We start from the raw sequence: 23,791 nt of genomic DNA on the forward strand, positions 1-23,791 counted from the left end.
ATGGGGAGATAAGAGAAATACGCAAATAGCTCTACTGCAAAGCAGCATTTGATATATTCCTTAAAAGTGGTATAAAATAGCATGATCTCCCTCGAAGACGAACATGGCGAAGGGAAGTACTGCTTTGGGCCAAGCACTGTGTTCTGGCTGAGCCTTAAACACGGGCAGGATTTATATTTACAGAATGCAGGGTGAGGTGGAAGGAGGATTGCTCCAGAAGACGGGCTGAAATGAGCAAGTCCCAGGGGTGGGAAAGCACAGTGTTGTTGGGGAGTACTAAGTAGTGTAGACTTACAAGCGGGGATGAGGGATGTTGGATGTCAGTGGCTTAGGGTAGGTTTGAAGTTTGAAATTTGAGTTGTTTAGAGCAGAGTGATATGTTGGGTTCTTAAAACTGTCATTGGCAGAGGAAGGTGGATACAAGAAGGGAGGGATGAGTAGGGGGGAGAAGGGGAGAGGAGGGAGACTGCTACTCAGGGGTTACTACAATAGCCCCATAATTTTTGACCCAGGTTTTAGCCCCAGGTTTCGCTTTGAATCTGAGAATTTAGAAAAATGCACATAGGAAATGTATGAATTATAACTGCGTAATGATCAGACAGTTCACGTTGAACACTAGCTTCGTGTGTGAAGTTATCTCCTGAGTGAGAATATGAGATTGCTGATGTTAGGACAATATCTTACTCATGTCTTTCTTCCCCAGGGTGCAGAGTTAGGGCTGGGTGCCTAGCAAAGAATTAAACGCTTGGGATACAGTGACAGGGAGGTGATAAGAGCACCAGGGTCTGTCGCATCTCAATGAGATGCTCGGATGATAAAGGTGGCCCTGTGTCCAAGCATGTGCACTGTGGAAAAGTGTGCACTGGTAGCCACATCCACGGACAGGAGTAACTTTATCCAATCAGTCCTGGGATTGAGGGGAGCTAACTTTTGAAAAGGAGAAGCTGGAAGGATAGTATTCTGCCTTGTGTGGGCAGGTCAGTATCTCTGTGATATATCACAGAGAAAGGATAATTGGTATTCTTGCTTATCACAAAGACAGAAAATCAACATATGTCAAATGACTTGGCAGGACTTTCTTCAACACATCTGCCATACCCAGAGGTTGTATTGCAACAAGGCTCAGCGTGACTTTACAAAGAAAATGGGAAAAATCGTACGACCCCTCCGAGGGAAAGTGAGGAACAGAGTCCTACGTGTGTGGAGGAGAGACCAATGCAGGGCGGAGCATGCACATCAGTAAAACATTCTCCTTTCTGAAGTTTTTAATTTTAATTCCAGTATAGTTAGCATACAGTATTATATTAGTTTCAGGTGCACCCCTGTGTATAGAACAGTGACCCCACCATTCTATACATAGGAAGACATTCTTTTTAAAATTTTTTTTTTCCAATGTTTATTTATTTTTGGGACAGAGAGAGACAGAGCATGAACGGGGAAGGGGCAGAGAGAGAGGGAGACACAGAATCAGAAACAGGCTCCAGGCTCTGAGCCATCAGCCCCGAGCCTGACGCGAGGAAGACATTCTTAACTGATTCCTTTTCATTTCCTTGCAGAAAGTAGCAATAAGTTACATTATCTGCTGCGTGAAGGCTTTGAAAAATACTGGCTGGGAGAACCCAAACATCACTAAAAAGCCACCCCTTTTCTAACCCCTCATATTAGGGGGTTATTAGGGAACAGACGAACATGGTGGAGGCTTCTAAAACAGGAGGGTTTGAGTTCTGTGCACAGGACCAGCATATACGCTCAGACACCATGAAGTGGATCTCTAATGGAGCAGTGGACAAAGTTCCTTGGGAGCACAGAGGCAGAGCAAGTCTTTGGTTCTAGCCGATGTAGAGAAGCATCTCCACAGAGCTGATGTCTGAGTTCAGTCTTGGGGATGAAGGGGAGATTGTCAGAGGACAAGAGGGTGATGTGCAAAGGCGTTTTAAGGAGAAGAGCTCGCTTGAAGGCAGAATTTTGGATCATAAGACGATATGGTTGAAGGGAAAGCTTTACTGTCAATGAAAGCACTAGGTAAATAAACATCTCAAAATCATACTGACAACATAATACACGATTTGTAAAAGGAGGCAGTTCCTAAATTCAATAAACGAATTGTTGGTCCACAATTATTTTATCTTTTTTTCCCCTTCACATTAATTTGGCTTTACTTAACCTCTAAAGATAAGCAAATTAGAGAGATGAAAAAGCCCCCTTGTGGAGAAGCTGAAAAAGACATCCTTTAAAAGTCTATATATATTTTTTTGCTTATTTTTGCAAATTCAATCAGTCATTTATCCAGGTTCCAAATCTCAAATAAGGCAGAGAAAAAAATAGTAGCTTGAATACGGTAAAGCATGGACAATATCACTGATGACAGAAAAAGGACTGAAATTCTTACTTGTCCCTAGGCCTGGATTAACTCTTTGCAGACTCTGGGATGCTCTGCCAAGGATAGCTGGTGTGGCTGGAACAGAAAGAGAAGAAAACCATTAGTCATCCCTGTAAAAATGGTCTGATGTGACTCTGTTACAATTTCACTTTCAAGTGACAAAATGTGACCTGGCTCAACCTCACAATAATCCTCTCCCTTGTTTTCTTTTTCTTTTTAAAATTAAAAGTGTACCTACCCTCTAAAAAGAACTCATAAATATCAGAGCACATGGAAACCCTGGTGTTAGTCACCTCTGGTCTCATGGCTAGACATGGTCAGAAACAATGGAAAATTGCCTTCCTATAACATCTGAGTCCAAGCTTGAGCCTTGCTTGTGAAAATGCAGAGGGACATAAATTCTCGTTTCAAAACAATATTAAAAACAGTTCAGTCAAACAAGTTTATTCTTGGAAATAAACATGTGAGCAATCTTGGGGGTGGGGAAGGGATGAAGGGAACTGAAAAGTTGCACAGGAGGGACACAGGATTTGTGACGTGTGGCATGCAATGAGTCATCTATTCTAAAAGTGGCTATAATTCTATGGGTACCACTATTAGGTTGCATTAAAAACAGGAAAAATGGAAAATGATCAATGCAGTTGTCTTTGAACCTCTGAACCAGGTTGTTTTGCTACAACTGTTGCTACTATGCAACTGTTATCTGGGTGGACAAGGGGATTTCTCTAGGATTCTGCACCTCCGTAGAGGGGCAATGTGGTCCGGGCTCACAATAAACTCTGGGAATCATGTGGAAGCGGGGAAGCTGCTGATGCTTTTGGGCCTCCGTAGAGGTCCGCAGAAACAATGCTAAGAAATCTCTCTCTGATTATGAACAAAGGGCAAGGAGCAAAACAAAGATGCATTGGGCAGTGAGCTCACTCCTGTCTCCCTGAATTTCAAGAGTCAGGCGGGTCCTGCCCACCAGCCCCGGTCCACTCTTCAATGTGCTTTTTCACTAACTGCTCCCACTGAGCTACCAGGAGGAAGCAGCTGTCGGGTGTGGTGTTCATAATATAGAACCCAGCAGATGAAGTCAGGATCCTCTCACTAAACCCTGCAGGATTCTAACCTTTGTAAGATTTTTTTCATTCTGGGCATATCAGTGAGAGCATTTTTCCAAGTGAAGTTAGGCTTTGGGGGTTTTGGTGAGTTAATATTTTAAATTCTGTGCAACTATGACTTCTGAACTATGAGTTCTTTTTATTCTCTCTCTAAATGTTAATATTAGAAGCTCATTTGCTGCCAAATGCAATAAAGAATTATGACAGAAAGCAAAGAGAATACACATTTGCCCCGAATAGATAACGTATTACACATTGATTTTAATGTGACCAGAAGGAAAATTGCATTTTATGAAAATACCCTCAAGTCTACTTGACCAGAGGCCTTGATATCCTCAGTCTTTATTATTACCATTATCTAGAACATGCTCCCCTCCAATTCCTTACCACACATCAGAGAATGCTTTGTTTTATGACCCCCTGCCTTAAGTTGGGCATTAAAATGTTATTTCAGTTGGTAAGTTTACATAATTTCTGACTGTAAATGACCCGTTCCATTGACAACTGTATGCACCTTAAGAAACTCGTGACAGCTCAAAGGAAGAGTAAAATTAAATCAATCACAGGACAGCATACAATCCTACGTGTTATTTTGGTCAAAATGATGCAGCAAATGTGTCTCAGCTTAAAACTGGGAACACTAATGGACACCAGTTTCCAGGCACAGATCAGCAGTAAAGCTGACAAATTTCTCCAGAATGATGACTGAGATGGAATGTGGGGGTCAATTATGAGGCCCCAAGGGAGCATGCAGAGCCAAACCCCAGGCCCGGAAATGCCTGGGGAGCCCTGGCTACCCCTGACTCGTCACAAACGAGGATTTTGCTTTCTTTGCAGACAGACATCTGGTGCTTTCCTCTTTATGGTATCAGCATTTGGTAACATTTTCATAAAGCAAATGTGCTCCTCAGCTAACACTCTCCACAATATGTGATGAGTCAAGACATAAAAGGAACAAATGGCGTCCTCAAGGAAAGGCCACAGATTTGCACCAGGCCCAACAGGGTGCTGGTTACAAAAGTAAAACACAATGAATAAAGCTGTCTTCTTAGCAAACAGAGGTGTCATGCTAAGTTGCTAATTTTAATTAGTGTCAAAGCTGTCCTTAATGTCTATAAGTGCTGAGCAGTGAGGGAAAAACGAACGCATGCGACAGTAAGCAGATAATGAACACTCTGACATATTTACATAGGAGCTTTTAAATGCTGCTGTTATAAATGGTCAGCTGCAGCCCCTGGCCTCAGCGAGCCCACAGTCTTCTGGGTAGGAATCTGTAAAGGAGCAGTGGGATGGCCCTTAGCAAGTCTGGACAAGCTTCCTGGGGAAGGGACTCTTTGAGATGGGTGCCGACCTTGGGATGAACAGGCAATGGAGAGAAAGGGAAAGGCAGCTGGGGCTAGGAGAACCACTACACAAAAGTGAGACACAGGCTGGGTAGGTAAAGAGCCTCAATCTCTCTGTTGGGAGTGGGTGGAGCAAAGCTGAGCTGGGGTGTGTTGAGTTGGGGGGGATGTCAGGGTGCATTGGGATGGTCATTCCAAACAAGTTAATTTTGATCCTGCAAATGTTGGAGAATTCCTGCTTTGCAGTATCCTGAGTAGAGCTCCTCAGGGTGGACCTGCCCAAGAACAGGACCCCAAGACTAGAAGTAGCTGCAATCAGATCTTTCCTACTTACGTGCAACCTTGTACTCAACTTTTAACTATGGCATATATCTGCCCCTGGTTTCTCCATCTATAAAATGGGGACAGTGACAAGTATCTATACATGCAAGGTTTAAATCAGTTAGTACACACAATATACTAAATATACAATATAAGTGCTTAGTAAATGTTAGATATTCTTATTATAGCTATTATTATTTTTCAGTTATTATTGCTAGCCATTACCCTGAAAGCAAGGGCCCATCTTTCCCATGAAGAATGTGACCGTGTTTTTCACGAGGCTGTGTGAACTTAGGGCTTTGCACTTAGGAGGACAGGATGTTGCCCTAAGCCCAGTGAGACCCTCCACTATTTACATCCTCCTGTGCAGGCTGAATGTAGACAGTGGGACTCTGGGGAGGTGATTTTGGTCAAAGACTCAGGCTGGGACTAAATGCAGTCAATTCTAGTTTTTGTAAGTTAGTGAATTCTCTACTGTACCAGGAAGGGAGCTAGAGGGGAAGAATCAATGTTCTGGGGAGTATCGTAATTTACTAGTTGTGCAGCAATGGCATTTGGACCCAGCTCCGAATAGACCGTGCAAACACAAGTCAATAAACAAAAGTACTGCATGTGGCAGTCATTTTACACGTGACAAGAGGTAACATAAAGGGCCTCACATGGAATCTGCCATAAATTAAGCATTGATTAATGTTAGCAGTTGTTATCCGTACGAGTTTAGGATTATGATAACGATGATGTAACTGTCATGAAATCTTTATCTCAAGACTGCCTCTGACTGTGATAATTATTTTGCAATACCTACATCTGTCAAGTTATTACATTGTACACCTTAAACTTACACAATGATTTATGTCAATTTTGTCTCAATACAATTGGGAAAAAAACCTTCTGGGAGGTTTTGCTTTCTCCTTCAGGAAGGTTAGTTGTTCTCCATCTGACAGTCCTGGATACTGCTTTTACCCCCCTTGCTGTCACTGCTCATTTGCCTGTGCCCTTTGACACGCAGCGAGCTTCCTGGGGTGGGTATTTCATCTTTGTAACCTCTGTTAGGACAACAGGGCATGACACTTTTTAGAATCATGATGCCTGCTACATAAATGAGGCAAATGATGATGACCTATAAATGCTCTATACTTTGGCTTTGAGGCTAAAAGGGAATCAAACAAAAATAATTTATTCTCAGCAAATTGTGTCTCTCCTTGGAAACCTCACATTTGATTGACTATTGCCTGTCTTTCTGAGGTCTGTTTATCCTTGACTGTATAGCAGAAATCTTCTCTCCTTGGGTTTCAATGGCTACAGCTCTTTCCAGACCCACCTGTTGCCTTTCTGCCCTTCTTTTCTGTCAAACTGTGATCAACCTCACTAAAAAGTATTCAGTTTAAAGTCCTTATCTCCCTTCAACCTGCCCTTGCAGGTTCAAGGTCAAGCTCGGTATCTGGTCACACTGATGCCACACCCTAAACTATCCTGCTGTCTGAAGGCGCTGGCTGATGGCAATGTTAAAAAATGTGAGGTGCTTATGTCTCACATTGCTTATGTGCTTAAAAATGCACCAGGCACTATGCTAAGCACATTTTATAGATTTTCCCATTTTACCTTCACAACAACCCTCTGAAGTATTATTAGTTATGTTTTATGGATGGGGGGGGGGGGTCAGAGGCCCAGACCAACTAGCTAACTTGTCTTAGGCTACCCAGCAATTATATGGTAGAATCCAAATTTGAACTGGAGCCAGATTCTGAATCCACCCCCGCTCCACTGTTTCCCAAACTGGCCTGACCATCAAGATCCACTGCGACATTTGTTAAACATACGGATTTCAAGGTCCTGTCTCAGATCTATAGAATCTGAATCTCCAGGGCCCTGGTCAATCTGTGTATTGGCAAGGTCCCCAGAATCTATTAGTTTATCTTCTATGCCCCATTCCCCAGCCAGGTGATTGTTATGACAAGGTGTATTTGCGCTGGTTGGAGTCCCTGTGTCCTCTTTGGGGCTCTACTGTGAGGACTTCCCACACACAGGTGATGCTCATGAGGGCATACTTGTGCTATAGAGCGCAGGACGATTTGTCTGAATACTGAAGACATTCTGTCAAGATATATTGATGGGGCCAGGTTGCTGGGGCTTTGAGCAGAAATACCCTTTAGGGGTCAATTCATGAGAGACCAGGTAAGACGCATGACAGCGATGCTACACAGCAGGTCCTGGAACTGCACTGTCTTCTTGGCCATGGCTACCCTTGGGCACAGCAAATCCTGGGCCTGACTGCAGGGATACTTCTAAGCTGGAACTTCCTTTCCTTTGTGGCTCACTGGATTAACTGAATCCCCATCTACAGTTTCTCCTGAATTAAAGCATATTATGTCGTACATATTATGACTCTTGGCAGCTCTAAAGAAGCCTGTGTAATCTGAACAGGAAATCTTTGGACCTTTGGAACAGACAATATTACCTCCCCAGAGCTCAATGAGGGAGTGTGTTTCTTTTATACTGGAACAGTAAATCACAGAGCACATCACGTGAGATAAGTGAAACAAGCAAACAAAAAGAACCATGAAATGATGCAGATGGTTTCAAGCACTTTTTCATGCTAAAAAAGTTTCTTTATGAAACAATATATAACAATTTGGAAGAGAAACTATCATTAGGAAAAGCGCATGCTGAAATAAATCTGCAGTGGCCATATTTTGCTATAAATGTATTTTGAGAGTAGCTGGGCCTCAAGGTAAGAATCCATGTGCAGCGAGAGATCTTAGAGACCTCCTTTTCTCACAGGCCAGCCCCTTGCTTAGTGGGCCCAATGGGGGAAGTTTCCTAATAATAACTTTAAGTTTCACATATTCCTTTCCTGTCTGGCAGCGGTCTCCTTGGTGAATTTAAAAAAAAAAAACACAACATCCTCCTGACACAAGCTTATGCATGTACTGAGGACATCTGCTTGCAATTAAAGACAGATACTGGGGCCTGGTATTTCAAATGTAACCCTTTGGGTGATAAAACCAGTTAAAGGTGCAGTGGCTGAAGGAGAACACATTGGTGGTGCGGCTTGTGTTGTCGTGGTTGTTGTTTTTAAGGAGAACTAAAAGGAGCAATTAATATGAATTCCCGGTCTCAGCTGGCTTGCATCTTCCTTCAGCAAAGCTTCCCAGCAATTTCTCTGGCTTTCCCTTCCAACTGCTACAAGAACAGTTAAACACCCTGCCCAGCTAGCCAGCCGCTCCTAGAGCTGCTTTTCATTATGGAGACAGCAGGGGTGTCAACACCGGCAATGGGAAGGAAGCCAGTCCCTGTGCCGTGCGATAGCCAGCCCGAGCATTCACAGACAATGCTAAGAAGAGCAACCAGAATCACAGGTTGGCACTTGGCCAAGATCAATACTAGGTAGGCCAGTCCGGGACATAGGGCTGAGAACAGAAGGACAGACAAAGAGTATTAAAAGGTCAGACTGAAGCAGAGGGAGAAGGGCAGAAGTGTCTCTTCCCTTATAATGTTGTTTTAGAGGTTTTTAAGACCTGTGAATCCACTCATTAAAGCAGTAGGGTCAGACTGATTTAATAAGGTCCAAAGCTCAGATGGTGACTCATAGATGGTGTGCTGGGGCTGGCACTTCTTCCCAACTTTGTATTCAGTGGCATCACGTCATCGACTTGAGATCAGCCAAACTGGGAATATTTACACAATAAAAGTCGGCAAATGCTACACATCAAGGCCCTCTGCCATCTAATCCTATGGAAATTCCGTCCACCTTTCAAGAGCAGTTTGAGTGTATTCTCTTCCATGAAGTGTCTTATTTTCTCCCACTTGGACTCCATCCCTCCATCCTTTGTGTTTTTACACTTAAAAAAATACCTGGACTGGGGCACTTATTATTTCCTGTTACCATCTTAGTTATCTGATGTGCCCAATGAGTGAGAAATTCTTTGAAGCTTGAAGGCAAGAACCATGTCTCATTCTCCTTTGGGTTCACCATCCCATTAGCATAGTTTGTTAAACATAGTGAGTGCCCCATACATATTCATGAGATTACGGAATACTTGACCATGAACTCTTCCAACAAGGAAAGTTGGGAGGCATCACGACCTTACTTATATTATTACTTTGAATTTATCAGACATCCTGTGGCCTCTGGAGTCTGAATTTGCACAAAAGAAGACTCTCAAACACGTTATTCGGTCCTATGATAAATGCCCTCCAGGAACCATGAATGCTCAAACCTGAGGCAAAGTCAGCATATTTTAACCCATTTTCATGGCGTCTAGCTCCTTAATAGTGTTCAGTGAGGGAAAGAAATAACGAAAATAAGATTGTTTAATTTTCTCACTTCCCTTCCTGTCACCTGGGTGGTTCACTTGCCTCGCTTTGCTTACAGCAGTGAGCCAGTCTTTTGATATCATGGCATACGGTTCCCCGTGTCCGTTTACGAGGCTGAGACTGGTAGCAGTGACTCTTACGTCCTGGGAATTGGTTGTTTTGGCAAATTTATGGATCTTGTTTAGCCAAGGCGCCATTTCAGAAGCACAGCATGCTAAAGGTGTACTAAGAAAGCATGTACTTTGCCAGAGGTTTTAAGGTGTATTTTCCCCTTGCTGGGCAAAGGCATTTTTTATAAACAGGTTGGTCTGGCTCCTGCCACTCTGTCTCTTGTTTCCAAGCTCTACTCATCAATTTCCACATAACAGTTCTTGAACAAAATCTTGTTCCTTTGGGAAGGAGGTAGTTGAGACCTAGGGAGCATGATCTCCAGTCAGAATTGCTGTGTGTGAGGGGGGCCTGGATGGCTCAGTTGGTTAAACGTCTGACTTCGGCTCAGGTCACGATCTCGCGGTTCATGAGTTCGAGCCCCGCGTCGGGCTCTGTGCTGACAGCTCAGAGCCTGGACCCTGCTTCAGATTCTGTGTGTCTCTCTCTCTCTGCCCTTCCTCCACTCCCTCTCTCTCAAAAATAAATAAACATTAAGAAAAAAAAATTGCTGTGTGTGAGTACTTAATGGCATGCCAGGTGTGATCCTAGATGCTGAGGATACAATGGTGAAGAGAACAGATGGAATTCTGCCTTTCTGGGCCCATGTTCTAGTGTGTGTAGGGGAAGACAGCAGACAGATAAACAGATAGTGCCAGGGGGCAGGGTAGGGTAGCCAGATGTGGCCAGAGTGGCTATTACAGACCTGAAAAGCAGGGTGGAGGAATTTGGGCTCTGAGATTGGTTTGAGGGATAGCAAGGAGGCCCCGGTGGCAGTAGAGGGAGGAAAAGAGGGGGGAGAAGAAGGATTTGAGGTTGCAGAGGTACCCAGAGTCAGATATCGTACAGTCTTGCAGGCCAGAGTGAGGACTTGTGAACTGCTCACCAGGTCAGTTTCCATGACAGGAACCCCAGTGAGTTGCAGCTGCTGTTGCTGTCAGACCTGTCCCACTATGGTGTATCTTTCCCACTTGAATCCCTTACTGTAATTGGGGGACTGGGAGGTATTGGCATTGGGTTCTGAGACTATTTGGTATATGGTTCTAATTCACTAATTACTCTTATCTCACTGTACTTGATCTGGGTTATAGACACAAACCAGAGGGCTGTTTTGTTTTATTTTGTTTTTGGTTCATGATATATTTATTGAGCAACTGTTTTGTGCAAGGCACTATGCTAGGCATTGGGATATGGTGGTGAACACACTAACACAGGCCTCAAGGTTCATTTCTTTCTATCCCCTAAATGGGTCTTTAGCCTCCGATCAATGTATCTGCTTGCCATCTGGCATATTCCTGATTCTAGATCTTTGCCTCATTCTTCTTTCTTTCTTCAGAATGGGGAGAAGATCAGAGGTAATTCCCATTTTTAGAGTGAGGATAGTACTTCAGGAAATGAAATAATGTACATAAACTACTTAACAGAATGTCTGGCACATAGTAAGTATTAGTAATTATATACTAGTACGTATTTATTACAATTAACTCTCAATTAATGACATTTATTATTTTTGCTACTTATCTGATAGTTACTTGTGCCCTATACTGTATGTTGCACTATTTAGTTTGCATGTGTTTCCATTCTTGCCCCCTCAATTAGATTGCAAGTCCTTTGAAAGTAGAAACCACACGTTATCCTTTCTAACCCTGCATACACAGGCCCTCAGTAAATATCTGTAATATGATGCCTCTCTGACTTTTTATTCTAACAACCCCTCTTTTGATGTGTACCTGTCTGATTATAGGTATGTTCATTAACAGAGTGTCTTGGTGGTAGGTCACGTACATCCTATAGATCTATTTGTCGCATTTAGATACAATAAAAACAACAACAACAATAACAACAGAAAACTTTGACACAGCTTCGCTCAGATACCTGATTCAAAAGGTTTAAATTCATTTTCTGAAGGCCAGCTTTGGGAAGAAATTGTTGGAGCTCTGCTCTGTGGCTAACACGGGACCAGCTCCAAGAATTATTTCGCAGTGGAAAATGGAAGCTCTACCCAACAGTGAATGGAGACTGGTAAGGTGACAATCCATCACAGACACGTACCTTGGCAGCAAGGTACCTGATGCTTGTTTTTTTGCACTTTGTCCTTTTCCTTATGCCTTCTGTAGTTCTTGGCTGCAGTGAGAAGCAACCTTTATGGGTGCCGAAGCTCACTTCTAAATCTAACTTCAGTTAGAGTTTCCAAAATGGACAATTTACAAGCAGAGTCAAAACAGTCAATCAAGTCACATAACATCCACTTAAAGGGGAAAATTATACTGGGTGTAAAAAAAAAAAAAACTTATGACATTTTTCTGGAAGGAACATGCTGAAACTGAAAAGTAGGTACATTTCTTTGTAGCCCTAGGGCAGGCAAAGTCTTACAGCGTAGAATCTAAGTTTTGTTTCCTTGCTCGAATTATGTTTAATGTGATGATGACATGACATAAGGAAAAATCAAAAGCCTATTGATAGTCCACATGTGGCCCCTGCTCTGGCCATAGACACTTTGCACAGTGAGCCTTTGTGGCGGCCTGAAGGGGCACCCTGCCCATAGGTTTTCTGGCGGGACAGGGCACTGTATGGCTTTAAGTGTTCCCTGATCGAATGTGGGAAAAGAAGCAGCTAGCCAAATTTTGAACAGAGTTTTTATTGTGCTGTGGCCAGGAGGTGAGGGGGAGGGAGAAGGACAGGAGCTCCACACAACTTCTGCCCTGCTCTACTTTCTGGTGGATGTAAGTTAAAGGGACTGAAAGGGACACCTTTGGGTAGATGGGGCAAAGGAAAATCAGGGACCTTATAGAGTTCAAGTTTAGGATCTGTAGCAAATGCAACAAGTATACATATATTTATATTATTTAATTCACATCTATATTTAGTTTACATTTACATTTAATTTACATTTATATTTAATGAATGTCCTAGCAGGAGCTGGTCCAACTGGAAGAGCAACTGAGATCCCAAAGGAATCTTATCAGCCCCCTGCCCTAAATTGCAAAATCTCAATTGCCTAATTTCCTTTTAATAGAAGGACTATGTAGGGAAAAGGAATCTATAGAAGCTAGAAATGGTGGGGTCACCAACCTCATTTCAAATGAAGACCCCAACAGGACATTTCTCTTTCCAAAGAATACCATCAGGGGCACCCGCCTGGGTGGCTCAGATGGTGAGGTGTTCCGACTCTTCATTTTGGCTCAGGTCATAGCTCATGGTTTGTGAGCTCCAGCCCCGCATTAGGCTCTGTGCTGGAAGAACCTGCTTGGGATTCTCTCTCTCCCTCTCTCTCTGCCCTTCCACCCCCCCCACCTCTCAAAATAAATAAACTTAAAAAAAGAAAAAAAAAAGAATAACATAAAAAAAAACTCCTCTGGAAATGATACTCTAGTTTTGGGTTCTTAGGAGTTGTCATCCCAGAATCTTCTTTTATTCCTGCATCTTTTAAGCCCTGCCTGAATGACTGACTCCACTTCTAGTTTCTTCTCTTTTGAATCCACTTCAGCTATACTTCTGACCCTTTCCTTCCACTAAACCTGTTCTAATCAAACCCAAAGCTCTCTTCTTAGTTCTTAGATTTCTCAACTTTTCAGGTGCATTTGATTTAGTGGTACCATTGCCTTTTAAAGACATGTTCTTTTGCCTGGTTTTATGATGCCAAATTTGCTTGTTTTCCTTTTTATCTCACTGGCTGCTCTTTCTTGGTCCCCTTTCTTGGCTTCTCTTTCTCCTTATTGTGTTGCAGACTCTGCTTCCAGAGCCTTCCCCCTCCCACCACCCCTCAAGGCATATCTCATCAAGTCTCATGGTTTTAAACATCATCTATATACTGATGGTTCCGTAATGGTTTCTATCTTCAGCCTGAGCCTCTCCACTGAACTCCAGACTCTACTCAGCCTCTTTTGGCATCTTCACTAGATATTCAACATTCAATATTCTCAATCAAAACACAGAACTCTTGATAATTCCTAACAAAACCTGATCCTTCTCAACTTATCATTATCTCTGTAAACTATTTTACCATCTAACCTGGTACTTAAGCCAAAAACCTGGAAGCCATTTTTGTTTCTTCATTTTCCCTAACTCCTACCCCCCAGTTCAACCCATCAACAAGTTATGTGAATTCCATCTCAATTCAATTCTCTCCATCTCCTTTGCTATTTTTTATAGTTCAAGCTCCCATCATCTCTTTCCTGGACTATCAGCTTCCCACCCAGTCTTCCCACCTCCCCTTTGTTACCTTTCAATTAACCACTAAAACATTTCACAGAGTGACCATTTATTTATTTATTTATTTATTATTTATTTATTTATTTATTATTTTTATTTTTTTAGACAGAGAGAGAGAGAGAGAGAGGGAGAGCCGGGGAGAGGGAGAGAATCTTAAGTGGGCTCCTGGCCTGATGCAAGGCTCAATCTCAGGACCCCAGAATCATGACCTGAGCAAAAATCAAGAGTTGGACACTCAATTGATGGAGCCACGCTCCCACAGGGTGACCTTTTAAAACCATAAATCAGATCATGCTACTTCACTGTCTAAAATTCTTCAATGGCTTGGTGTGTATACAGAGTAAGTCCAAACTCTTTATAATGGCCACTAAGATCCCTTATGTAGTAAATATGGCTGGTTGCCTTTCCAGACTGCCTTCCTCCTTCTTCTTTCCTGACAGAATCTTAATTTTATTCAGGAGCCCTTCCTCTCCAAGCAGCTCATGTACCTCAAGGGAAGCTGACCCAACCCCTGCACTCTAAGCAGGTGTAAGAGGGTGGAGGGTCACTCCCATATGCTTCAGAAGTCAAGAAAGAGGATGTGGCCCAAAGGGAATCTTACTGAGGGGATTAAAGAAAATTTAAGGGAAAAAATGTTACAGTATGCCATAATCTCCTTGCTTTATCTACTTCAACCCAAGCCCAAAGATGAAGTTGATACACCTAAGACAGCAAAGACAAAACTCTTGGAAAAGAACTTTGGAGTCACTGGATTTAGTCAATCTACCTCTGGTTTTCTAGTTATATGTATGAGTTTTCTTGTTCTTTAAATTATGCTTCCTGTCACTTGCTCCTGATCCTAATACATTCCAAGAGTAGCCTCCTGCTTTCCACTTTCACTTCTTATACCAATGTCTTCTTATCATTATACTCCAGCTTTGAAACTTGCTCAACTAATTCAGTCCCAGCTCTTGCTGTTCCTTGTACCTAAATGACCTGTGCGTGATTGAGGTCTCAGCTCAAATGGTATCTTCCCAGGGATGCTTTCTCTGATCAAATAATTTGAAAGGGGTATCTGCAGTCACTTGTGGGACAACACAATGTTTTATTTTCTTCATAGCCCTTATTTAGCTTTGTGTTATTTTATTCATTTAGTTGTATTCTTGATTGTTTTCCTATTTTTTTCCCCATGAGAATATAAGGCCTGAAAAAGCAAGAATCTACTTTCCTGGCACAAAATAAGCATTCTATAAATATTTGCTGAATGGATAAATACATGAATGAAGCCCTTGGCCCTGTAATAGTTGGAACTTTACCTACTTCCTGTTTGTTACCTTATCTGCAACAAATTTAAAAGTTGTAGGCTATGTGTTCTACAGATGCACCTGTAAGTATTTTCCTGGAAACTTGATGACAATTCCTTAAAATCAGCAAGAGATAAGTGGTTGCTAATTTGCTTAGCTGGGCATAAAGGGCTGTAAAGCAGGAAGAAGCCTTGAATGCAAATAGTTGGTCATCTAAAGAGTAGCTACTGTCTTTTCCCCATCTCCAGCAATGGCATCATCACTGTTTTCTTAGACTCTTAGGCTTAAAATTTTGGACTTGTCTACAACTCCTCCTTTTCCTGCTAGTTGTCAGAACATGATGTTGGTTCTTTCTTTCCTTTATGGATTTCCTAGGCTCTTCCCTTCCTCTCCTTCCCTCTTAACACTTCCCTAATGAGGCCTCATTTCTTCACTCATGCCTTACTCCAAAGTCTTGTGTTATCTCTGTCTGGATCAAGGATTCCAGTCCATTCTTTGTATGCTTGCTGGATTAATCTTCCTAAAATACCATTTGCATTCTGCTATGTCCCTGCTTATGAACTCAACTGGCACCCTAAGTCCAAATTCTTCAGTCCAGCATTTAAAGCATTTCTTCAGGGGTGCCTGGGTGGCTCAGTTGGTTAAGCATCTAACTTTTAAGCTCAGGTCAGGATCTCATGGTTCATGGGTTCGAGCCCTGTGTCAGGCTCTGTGATGTCAGTGAGGAGCCTGCTTGGGATTCTCTGTCACCCCCTGTCTCTGCCCCTGTCCCACGGGCATGTGTACTCTCTCAAAATAAATAAATAAAAGATATTTAAAAAAATAAAGCATTTCTTTAGAAGGCTCTGCTCTACTCCTCCAACTCCTGTCTCACAACTTGTGAATGCAAACAGATGCCTCAGACGAGACAGTGTCCTTATGATCATTAGCCTGTGTTCTCTCTTCTATCTTTTTAACTTTTTTCTCTTTATCTTTTCCTGCTGAACGTTTCCATCTTTCCCTTCCTAGGCAAAATCTCCAACTCCTTGCAATACACCCCTCCTTTCTAAAACCTCTCATAATTGGCTTTATTCCAACAACTGTTGACATTTCATCCTTCCCCTTGAACTGGCCACTGAAGTTCTCCATCAGTAATTTTTCTTGAAAAGATTGCTGAGGAGGAACATGGAATGCAAACTATTTGTATACAGTTACTATCATCAGGATGATCTCTCCAAACAGGAAAATGTGACCCAAGTGTATGCTATAAATGAGTAGCATAACAGTGTTAGAGGACACAGAGACTTCCAAAAAAGTTCTTGAAGTCACATTGGAATGTGGATTATTTGGAATACTTATTTCCAATAAATAGAATCTATCCAAAGCTTCTAGGAAATAATTTACATTGTTTTCCTTCCTTGGACATCTTCCTACCATAGACTGGCACAAATCAGTATATTTTAGAAATATGCCAATTTATAGCCACATAATTTTCTTTAATTAAAACCAACTAAGTGTATTTTTTTTTCAAATTTCTACTTCTGTAGTGTGGTTTTAGTAGGTAACTTCCTGTTTCTTCAGCTTAACCACAATACCCATGTATATTCATGACCAGTGGCACACATGAAGGTAAATGAATGGTATGTCCATATTTCTGAAAATGTCTTCTCTACACCCATTTCTTGATGATCACAAATATTGGGATGACAAACTGATTACATATAATCACTTCAGTCAAGGCATTGCCTAAATGCCTTGCTCTTTGCTAGGTTCTGTGGGCTAAGGAAAAGTGTTGAAGACATGATTCCTGGGCTTAGAAATTACAGTCTAGTTGGGGAGCAAAACTAACAGAGCAGATGCTACCAGAGGTTCCTAAGGCCTAAAATGTTTAGAAGTCATTGATGAACAAGGAGTTTGAGAAGTAGGAGAGCAGCACAATCAGGAGAAACTTGATAATTTTTAGTGTAAGTAATGGGACTAAAATTGATTTTGAAAGCTTGGAGAATGGAGGATGCAGACAGATGGGCAAATGAGGGAAATAACATGCCTCAGGGAAATGATAAAAGGGCAAGACTGGCTTGTAGCTGCATTCCTAGGGACAGGTACGGCCATGATGAGAGGGGGTGTGTCTGGGAGGAGAAGGAGGAAAAGCTGGATATTCAGTATGGAGCCAGATGGCCTCAAAACACAGACTTGAAGCATCTGGCAACGGGGAAGCCACAAAGATTCTTGACCTAGAGTGTGGTGGGACAAAAGGGCTGTTTTAGGAAGTGGCACTCTTCAGCTGCATGCCTGAGGAATTGAGGAATCTAAGGGACTCTTACAATGGCCCAGGAATAACCTCTGGAAGTACTAAGGTCATATCCATTATTCTCTGTTGTTCCTACTTGTTCAGAAGACCTTGACAAAATAAGGCTTTCCACATGACTTAACTTCTATGTGAAAGTTTCCTTTTCCATATCTCCTGCCAAGTCTCCTAAGAGCCATCCCCCTAGCTTGCCTCCTTCAGTGGATGATGACTTCCTTTTCAGTACCCCTCTCACCCTCATGACCATTAAGTGCTAAAACACATAAGTGATCCTAAATTTGTGCTTGCTAAAACATCAAACCCAGCAGTGTCCAAAAATTAATAAAAATGTTCATTTCTTGTTGAGAAATAAAAGTAAAATGTTATAAATTTCTATCAAATGTTCCCCACCTCCCTGCAGTGTAGGCTATGTCAAATTCCCCCTTTCTCTTGAGTTGGGGCTCCTGCAATGCCATGTTGGGAAGGTTCTAGAAAATTTCAACACTTCCACTTAATGGAATAATCTCATTCTGATATTAAAGACTCCATCTGTTCATTTTAAGATAGGGCTTCTCTGGCAGAAGAGGGAGTAGAAGGCCCAGGTCGGCCCTCTAAATACATTTATTTGCTTCCTCTCTGCAGAAGGCTGTGGGAAAAGCCTAAAAATTAAAAAATAAAATGAAATACCTGATTCAAATCATAATATTTCAGAGGTTATCTGTACAAATACTTGAAAATTTATGAGGTACTCGTAACAACAGAATAAAGCACTGTTTCTACTCATTCATTAAATCGACCCATGATGCCTGGTAACTTACTCTACCTAGCATGTGACTAGTATGACTGAAATATCCCTGCCCTCATGAAGGTTATATTCTATGGCTACCCTGTCAACAGTATCAACCTGGTTAAAAAGGCTCAAGACAATATCTGTCTTGTGACTTCTTGAAAATAATCAAATTTCTTTAATGAGCAGAGAAATGAGACTGTGATGATGAAGAAACTAGAGAATGAATTTGGAAAATAACTAAAATCTTAGTTAAACATCCTTTAGTTATCTAACTCAGTATTTAACCAACACAGCCATAAGTTGTATATAAAAATGGTTTCTGGAGTGGGGCGCCTGGGTGGCTCAGTTGGTTAAGTGTCCAACTTCAGCTCAAGTCATGATCTTGCAGCTTGTGAGTTCGCGCCCTGTGTCAGGCTCTGTGTTGATAGCTCAGAGCCTGGAGCCTACTTCTGATTGTGTCTCCCTATCTCTCTGTTCCTCCCCTGTTCACTCTCCCTCTCTCTCTTTCTCTCCCTCTCAAAAATTAATAAATATTAAAAAAATGGTTTCTGGAGAATATGCAACGTATTAACCTAAGTAAATGTCCAGCATTATGTACTGAATGCGTATTTCTAACAAAGGTTCAAGTCTATATGGTGGGTTATTTATGCCTCTTCTACTTCTTTCTCAGTTAACAGCAGCACATCAGTGTATGTGCCCCAAAATATCCTTATTTTCTCTGTAGCATTTTTTGTTGTGGAGGTTAAAAAATCTTTGAGACACAGTCTTGTAAACTGGCCAGGTATAGAGTTCGTGTGAAGCAGGTATGAATTTTCTGCAAAGTCATCAGCATGTGAAGAATGCCACATTATTATACTTCTCTAAAACTGATTTGAGTGTGACTCTGACATCCCCAACTCTTACCAAGTTGGTGGGATATTCAATTCAATTCCCTCTCCTGAGTTGAGAAAGGTCTTTGGCAATCTTATTCAGAGATAAATATTTACAAAAACAAAATCCATTGTCTTTCTCTTTCTTCCCTTCAGGTCCCAACTCTCCTTAACTCCAAAGATGCTCACCTCTCTCCCCAGTATTTATAAACAAACCTAGGAAGAAGAGTCCTGTTCTAGACCTGCAAATCCCCGGGAGCCAAGAGAATGTGAAGACTTGGCTGTCTTTCGGAATGGGAGCTGGAACAAAACACAAATTAATGCATCAATAAATGCTCCTGTCACATTTGAAATGTTAAGTGGCCAGTGTTAACATTTCATTCTTACAAAATGACTCAGAAGTGTTGAAAGGCAGCAATTTTGAGTCATTAATTCCTTGGAATTGTAACCTAGACTAGAGTAGGAATTTGTGTTCATGCAAAACTGTTCTCTGTGTCTTAGAGAGCTTGCTACTCTGGGTTCTGTGCTCTTTGGACCAGCAGCATCAGCATCACATGGGTGGGGACTTGTGAGAAGGGCAGAAACGCCGGCCCCACCCCAGCCTTCAAAATAAGAATCTGCATTTTAACAAGTTTCCCGGTGATTCATATGCACATGAAAGTTTTAGAAGCACTTCTTTAAGTGTTTTTCCTCCTGTTTTTTCTTTTCTACTTCTCAAACACTAGGCATAATCTTTGCATTTCTTAGGGACCCCCCCAAAATCTTCCAAATGGGTAATGAAAATTAAGCTTTTGAAAGGCGCTTCCTTCTGTTCTGCAACCCTTGGATGAAAACTGTGTCAGAACATCAGGGATTAGGTAATCGATAGACTTTCAATGGAAAGTCCATTCCAATTTTCTTCTAGATGGAACAAGGCATAGTTACACTCTGGTTCTGTTCACGCTGCTAATTCTACTAAATTGTGTATGGAGGAACTTCCAAGTTGGGATCTCTAAACTGTAATTTGAGAAATGAAAGACCAGCATTTGGTCCGGGTTCCAAACACAGCTTACCAACTGCTTACTACAGAGGGCAAGAAAAATGCCCTTTGAGCCAGGGTACAAGTAGTTTTCAAAAGTCATTTGACTTGCAAAAATTCTATTTGGCCTATAAAATTTACACTTGGCTTAACCATTTACACTGTGCAATGCCAGCTTATTTTCCAACCAGATATCCCCTTCTCTGAATGTCCCTAACTTTAATATGCCAAGGATCAAGAACCAGTTTGTCCCTACTCCCCACCCCCAGTGGAGATTAGACAAGGAAAACAGATTAGATTAACATTTCCTTTTTTTTTTTCTTTTTTCTTTTTTTTTTTTATCATTTCCACATTTCATGACATTTAGGTACATCAGTCACTCACTCATTCGTTCATTTACATTTTTGTCCACTTTCAAGTAGCTGTTTTTAAGGCAATTTTATGTCTTCAAGACAATGTCAAAATCAAATACCTGAAATAATTTACACATGTTTTTGAATGATACTCTCCAAATTACACAGCTTCCTATAATGATGCCTGGTAGAAAATGCCACCAAGAAATACTTGGCTCACTCATTTCTTAAATGTATTTATCAGGTGGTAGTTATCTGCCCAATCAGTTATCAAACAACAATAAACAACATGAGGCAAGGGTCATGGAAAGCAAATAGTATAAGACAAATCCCCATGCTCGAGTAGATTATAGCTTCATTGGAGAAGCTTCACTGTCTCACACAGTGAGACAACTGCAAAGATGAGCCAGAATTAACAAAGCATTACTAGAGGGACTTCCAAAAACGCTGCCTGATAAGTCACTAACTAGGTCAGTGGTGTGGTCTGAAAGTTGGAGCAGTCTGGGAAACCTACATGGATAAAGTAGGACTTGAAGCAGAGCCTGGGCGATGGCTAAGGTAGGAGTTACAGGAAAAGAAATGCCAAGAGAGCATAGTCACAGATAATGTTATACACTTATTTTGACTTTGAAACAGCTTTATCTGAAATAACTATAAAAAATATAATTTCTCCTCTGGAAGAGCAATTTGGAAGCAAGGCTTGATTTGTAGAAGGTTCTCTCTGGATCTCAACATTATACAGACAGTAGAGGAGACTTAGAGGGCCACACTGCATGCTGGGTAGGCTGAGAATTTCAGACCAGGAAACATTACAGCAATATTTGTGAGGCTTGGGACCCTGGAATCGGATGGCAATCTCTGGAAGGTGCAGCTCTTCCTCTAAGAGCAGGTGCAGTTCTAATCTAAACCAGGAAGGATAAACAGCCTCCTAAATCTTCATTCAAGCAAATATCTTGAGGTAAAATTAAATAGCCAAAAGTTTTATGATATCAAAAATCTAAAACAAATAATAACACATTAGAAAAATACTTGAGCAACAGTTACACAACCTCAGAGACGTTCTGGTCTAGAATGTAGTTACCAAATACATCCTCAGTATGGTCTTTCCATTCTTCCCATTATTATTCCTCATCAGTTAATACTGCCTGATGGAGTCACCATTTGACAGGGCACTAGTAAGGCAAAGTCATTGCAAATTCTTGGCCTCTATCCAAGGAACGCTCAAAAAGTTGTTAAAAATTGAAGTGCCAGAAAATAGTTTTATCTTTATCTATGGGGCTAAAGAACTAAAGAACAGTCAAGAGTTGTGGTGAGTTGCCAATACTAATCCTCCATGTGTGGCAAATCACCTATTATTGTGAAAATTATTAATATGTCAAAATTAAATGGCTTTCCTAGCAGGCTCACTGGCAAAACATTTCCAAGAAATGTTATGCCTATAACTTTAGGTCAAATAAATAAGACAGCTCATCTTCCCAGAGACTTAAGTGAAATGCCTACTTTTTTTGAGTTTCCGTAAGTCATAATACTATAGAAAGGCCAAATTGATGTCTTTGCACCAAAACTATTTTTACAATGGGGCTAGAGTCGTTCATTCATCATTGAGGCAGAAGAGCTAATTCCGTGTGTTTGTGTTACAGACTTTCTTTTTGGAAATTAAATACCTAAATTTGGTGATTTTTCAGTCAGCCTACTCTAAGGGAAGCAGGTAAACTACCATTTCTCTGGCATTTCACAAATAGCCATATTAAAACCAATATACCAAGAATCTATAGGCATATTGCTGCTATTTGTGAACTTTAGTAAAGACATTCATGTTTTCGTTGCATGTTTTACCATATCTGTTGCCTCCTTTTCCATTCTTATCTCTACTTTACCTCTAGCTTTTTGGCTCTTCATCATTCAGGATAATAATTTTCTCACCTAAGTACAAAATTTCCTTCACCAAAAAAAAAAAAATCAAAATAATAAAAATAAACGTCTTTGTTGTATTTCATGTATCACCTCCCTAGATTAGAACTTGGGCATTTTCAAAATTTTTAATTCACAACAGGCAGAAATGAGGATGTTATGTGGCAACACTCTGCACAGTGCCTGGACACATAGATATTTAACATGGAATAATAATATTATGTTATTTAATAACCACTTTCCATGGGCCAAACACCATGTTAAGCATGTTCTCATTCAGTTTGTGAGAAAAATCTCATGACACTATTATGCAAGTACTCTTATCACCATCATTTAAAGACATGACTAGTGAGGTACAGGGAAGGTAAGTAACTCACCCCAAGTCACAAGGTGCTAAGTAACGGAAGTGAGATTTTAAGTGAGGGTCTAGAGTCACATGAGTAAACCCTACAGTCTAGTTGATATTTCTTCGGGTGTTTCTACGTATGGAAACTTTCACTTGGGTCATCATTGGAATCCAACAGCAACAAACAAAATGGACATGAAAGCAACAAACAAAACAGATCATGGAGGGCTAGGGTTTGAGTGGACCTAATTGTTAAATGGGCCACAATTTTATAAACAAAATAATTGGGTCCCAGAGTGGTTAAGGGACTGATCAAAACCAGACAACTAATTAGTTGAGCTGAAAATATAATCTAGGTTTCCAGCCTTGTCTGTAAGGTCTCTTTCTACTGTGCCATGCACTCTTTCCCCTTTCTTCTTTTCCTCCCTGCCTCCTTATCATTCCTCTGCCATTTTATTCCTCTACTCTAGGCAAGGCTCAGGGCATGAAGATGTTCAAAATCATAAAGACAGAGTATGAGTTATAAATTAAATAATAGTGCAGAATTAAGCTGGCATATACTTTATATATTCCTTTTGATGGCTTTATCTCTACTGAAAAAGTATCAGTTAACAGGTTTTTTTTCTATGATAGATAACATTTTAATGAGAAGTAAAAAATGTAGAAACATATTAAAAGATATATCTATATTGGACTAATTGGTTACATGAGATTTTTTTCACTGTTCTGATATAGCCTTAATTTGGGCAATGTGAATTGCAAGTGTGTGGGGGGGAGCACAGAGGTTAAGAGGATGAGAGACAGTGGTATAATAGGGACGGGAATAAACTTCCAAAAAAAAAAAAAAGGAATGATTTCAGTTGTTAAAAGGATACCAGCAACAAGTACCTCTTGCCCAGCAAATGAGCGAAACGGTAAACTGGGTAGAATTTCTAGTACTTGCTATTGAATGGAGACTTACATATATAAGGTCAAATTTTATAATATTTAAAAAATCTAGCAGATGTTAAAAGGCATGTTAGCGTTTACAGGCAAAAAAAGTTAATTTGACGTTGATTCATTTCAAATGAATTATGTCCTAAACACTTATTTCTGGGAAATATTTAGGTTACAAAAACCAGTACAGAAGTTG

At 41.0% G+C, this 23,791-nt stretch overlaps 1 protein-coding gene across 9 annotated transcripts in view; it reads right to left on the minus strand.

The window, feature by feature from the left end:
- Nucleotides 1-23,791, minus strand: part of GHR (growth hormone receptor) — a 269,418-nt gene that overhangs the window by 72,557 nt on the left and 173,070 nt on the right. For all 9 annotated transcript variants that reach the window (XM_053201025.1, XM_015067577.3, XM_015067574.3 and 6 more), the window contains one exon: nt 2,390-2,455. In XM_053201025.1, coding sequence (XP_053057000.1) covers nt 2,390-2,455 — 66 coding nt within the window. The remainder of the gene's footprint in view (nt 1-2,389; nt 2,456-23,791) is intronic.

The sequence above is a fragment of the Acinonyx jubatus genome, chromosome A1 (genome assembly GCF_027475565.1).
Source record: "Acinonyx jubatus isolate Ajub_Pintada_27869175 chromosome A1, VMU_Ajub_asm_v1.0, whole genome shotgun sequence".
NCBI classification, from domain to species: Eukaryota; Metazoa; Chordata; class Mammalia; order Carnivora; family Felidae; genus Acinonyx; species Acinonyx jubatus.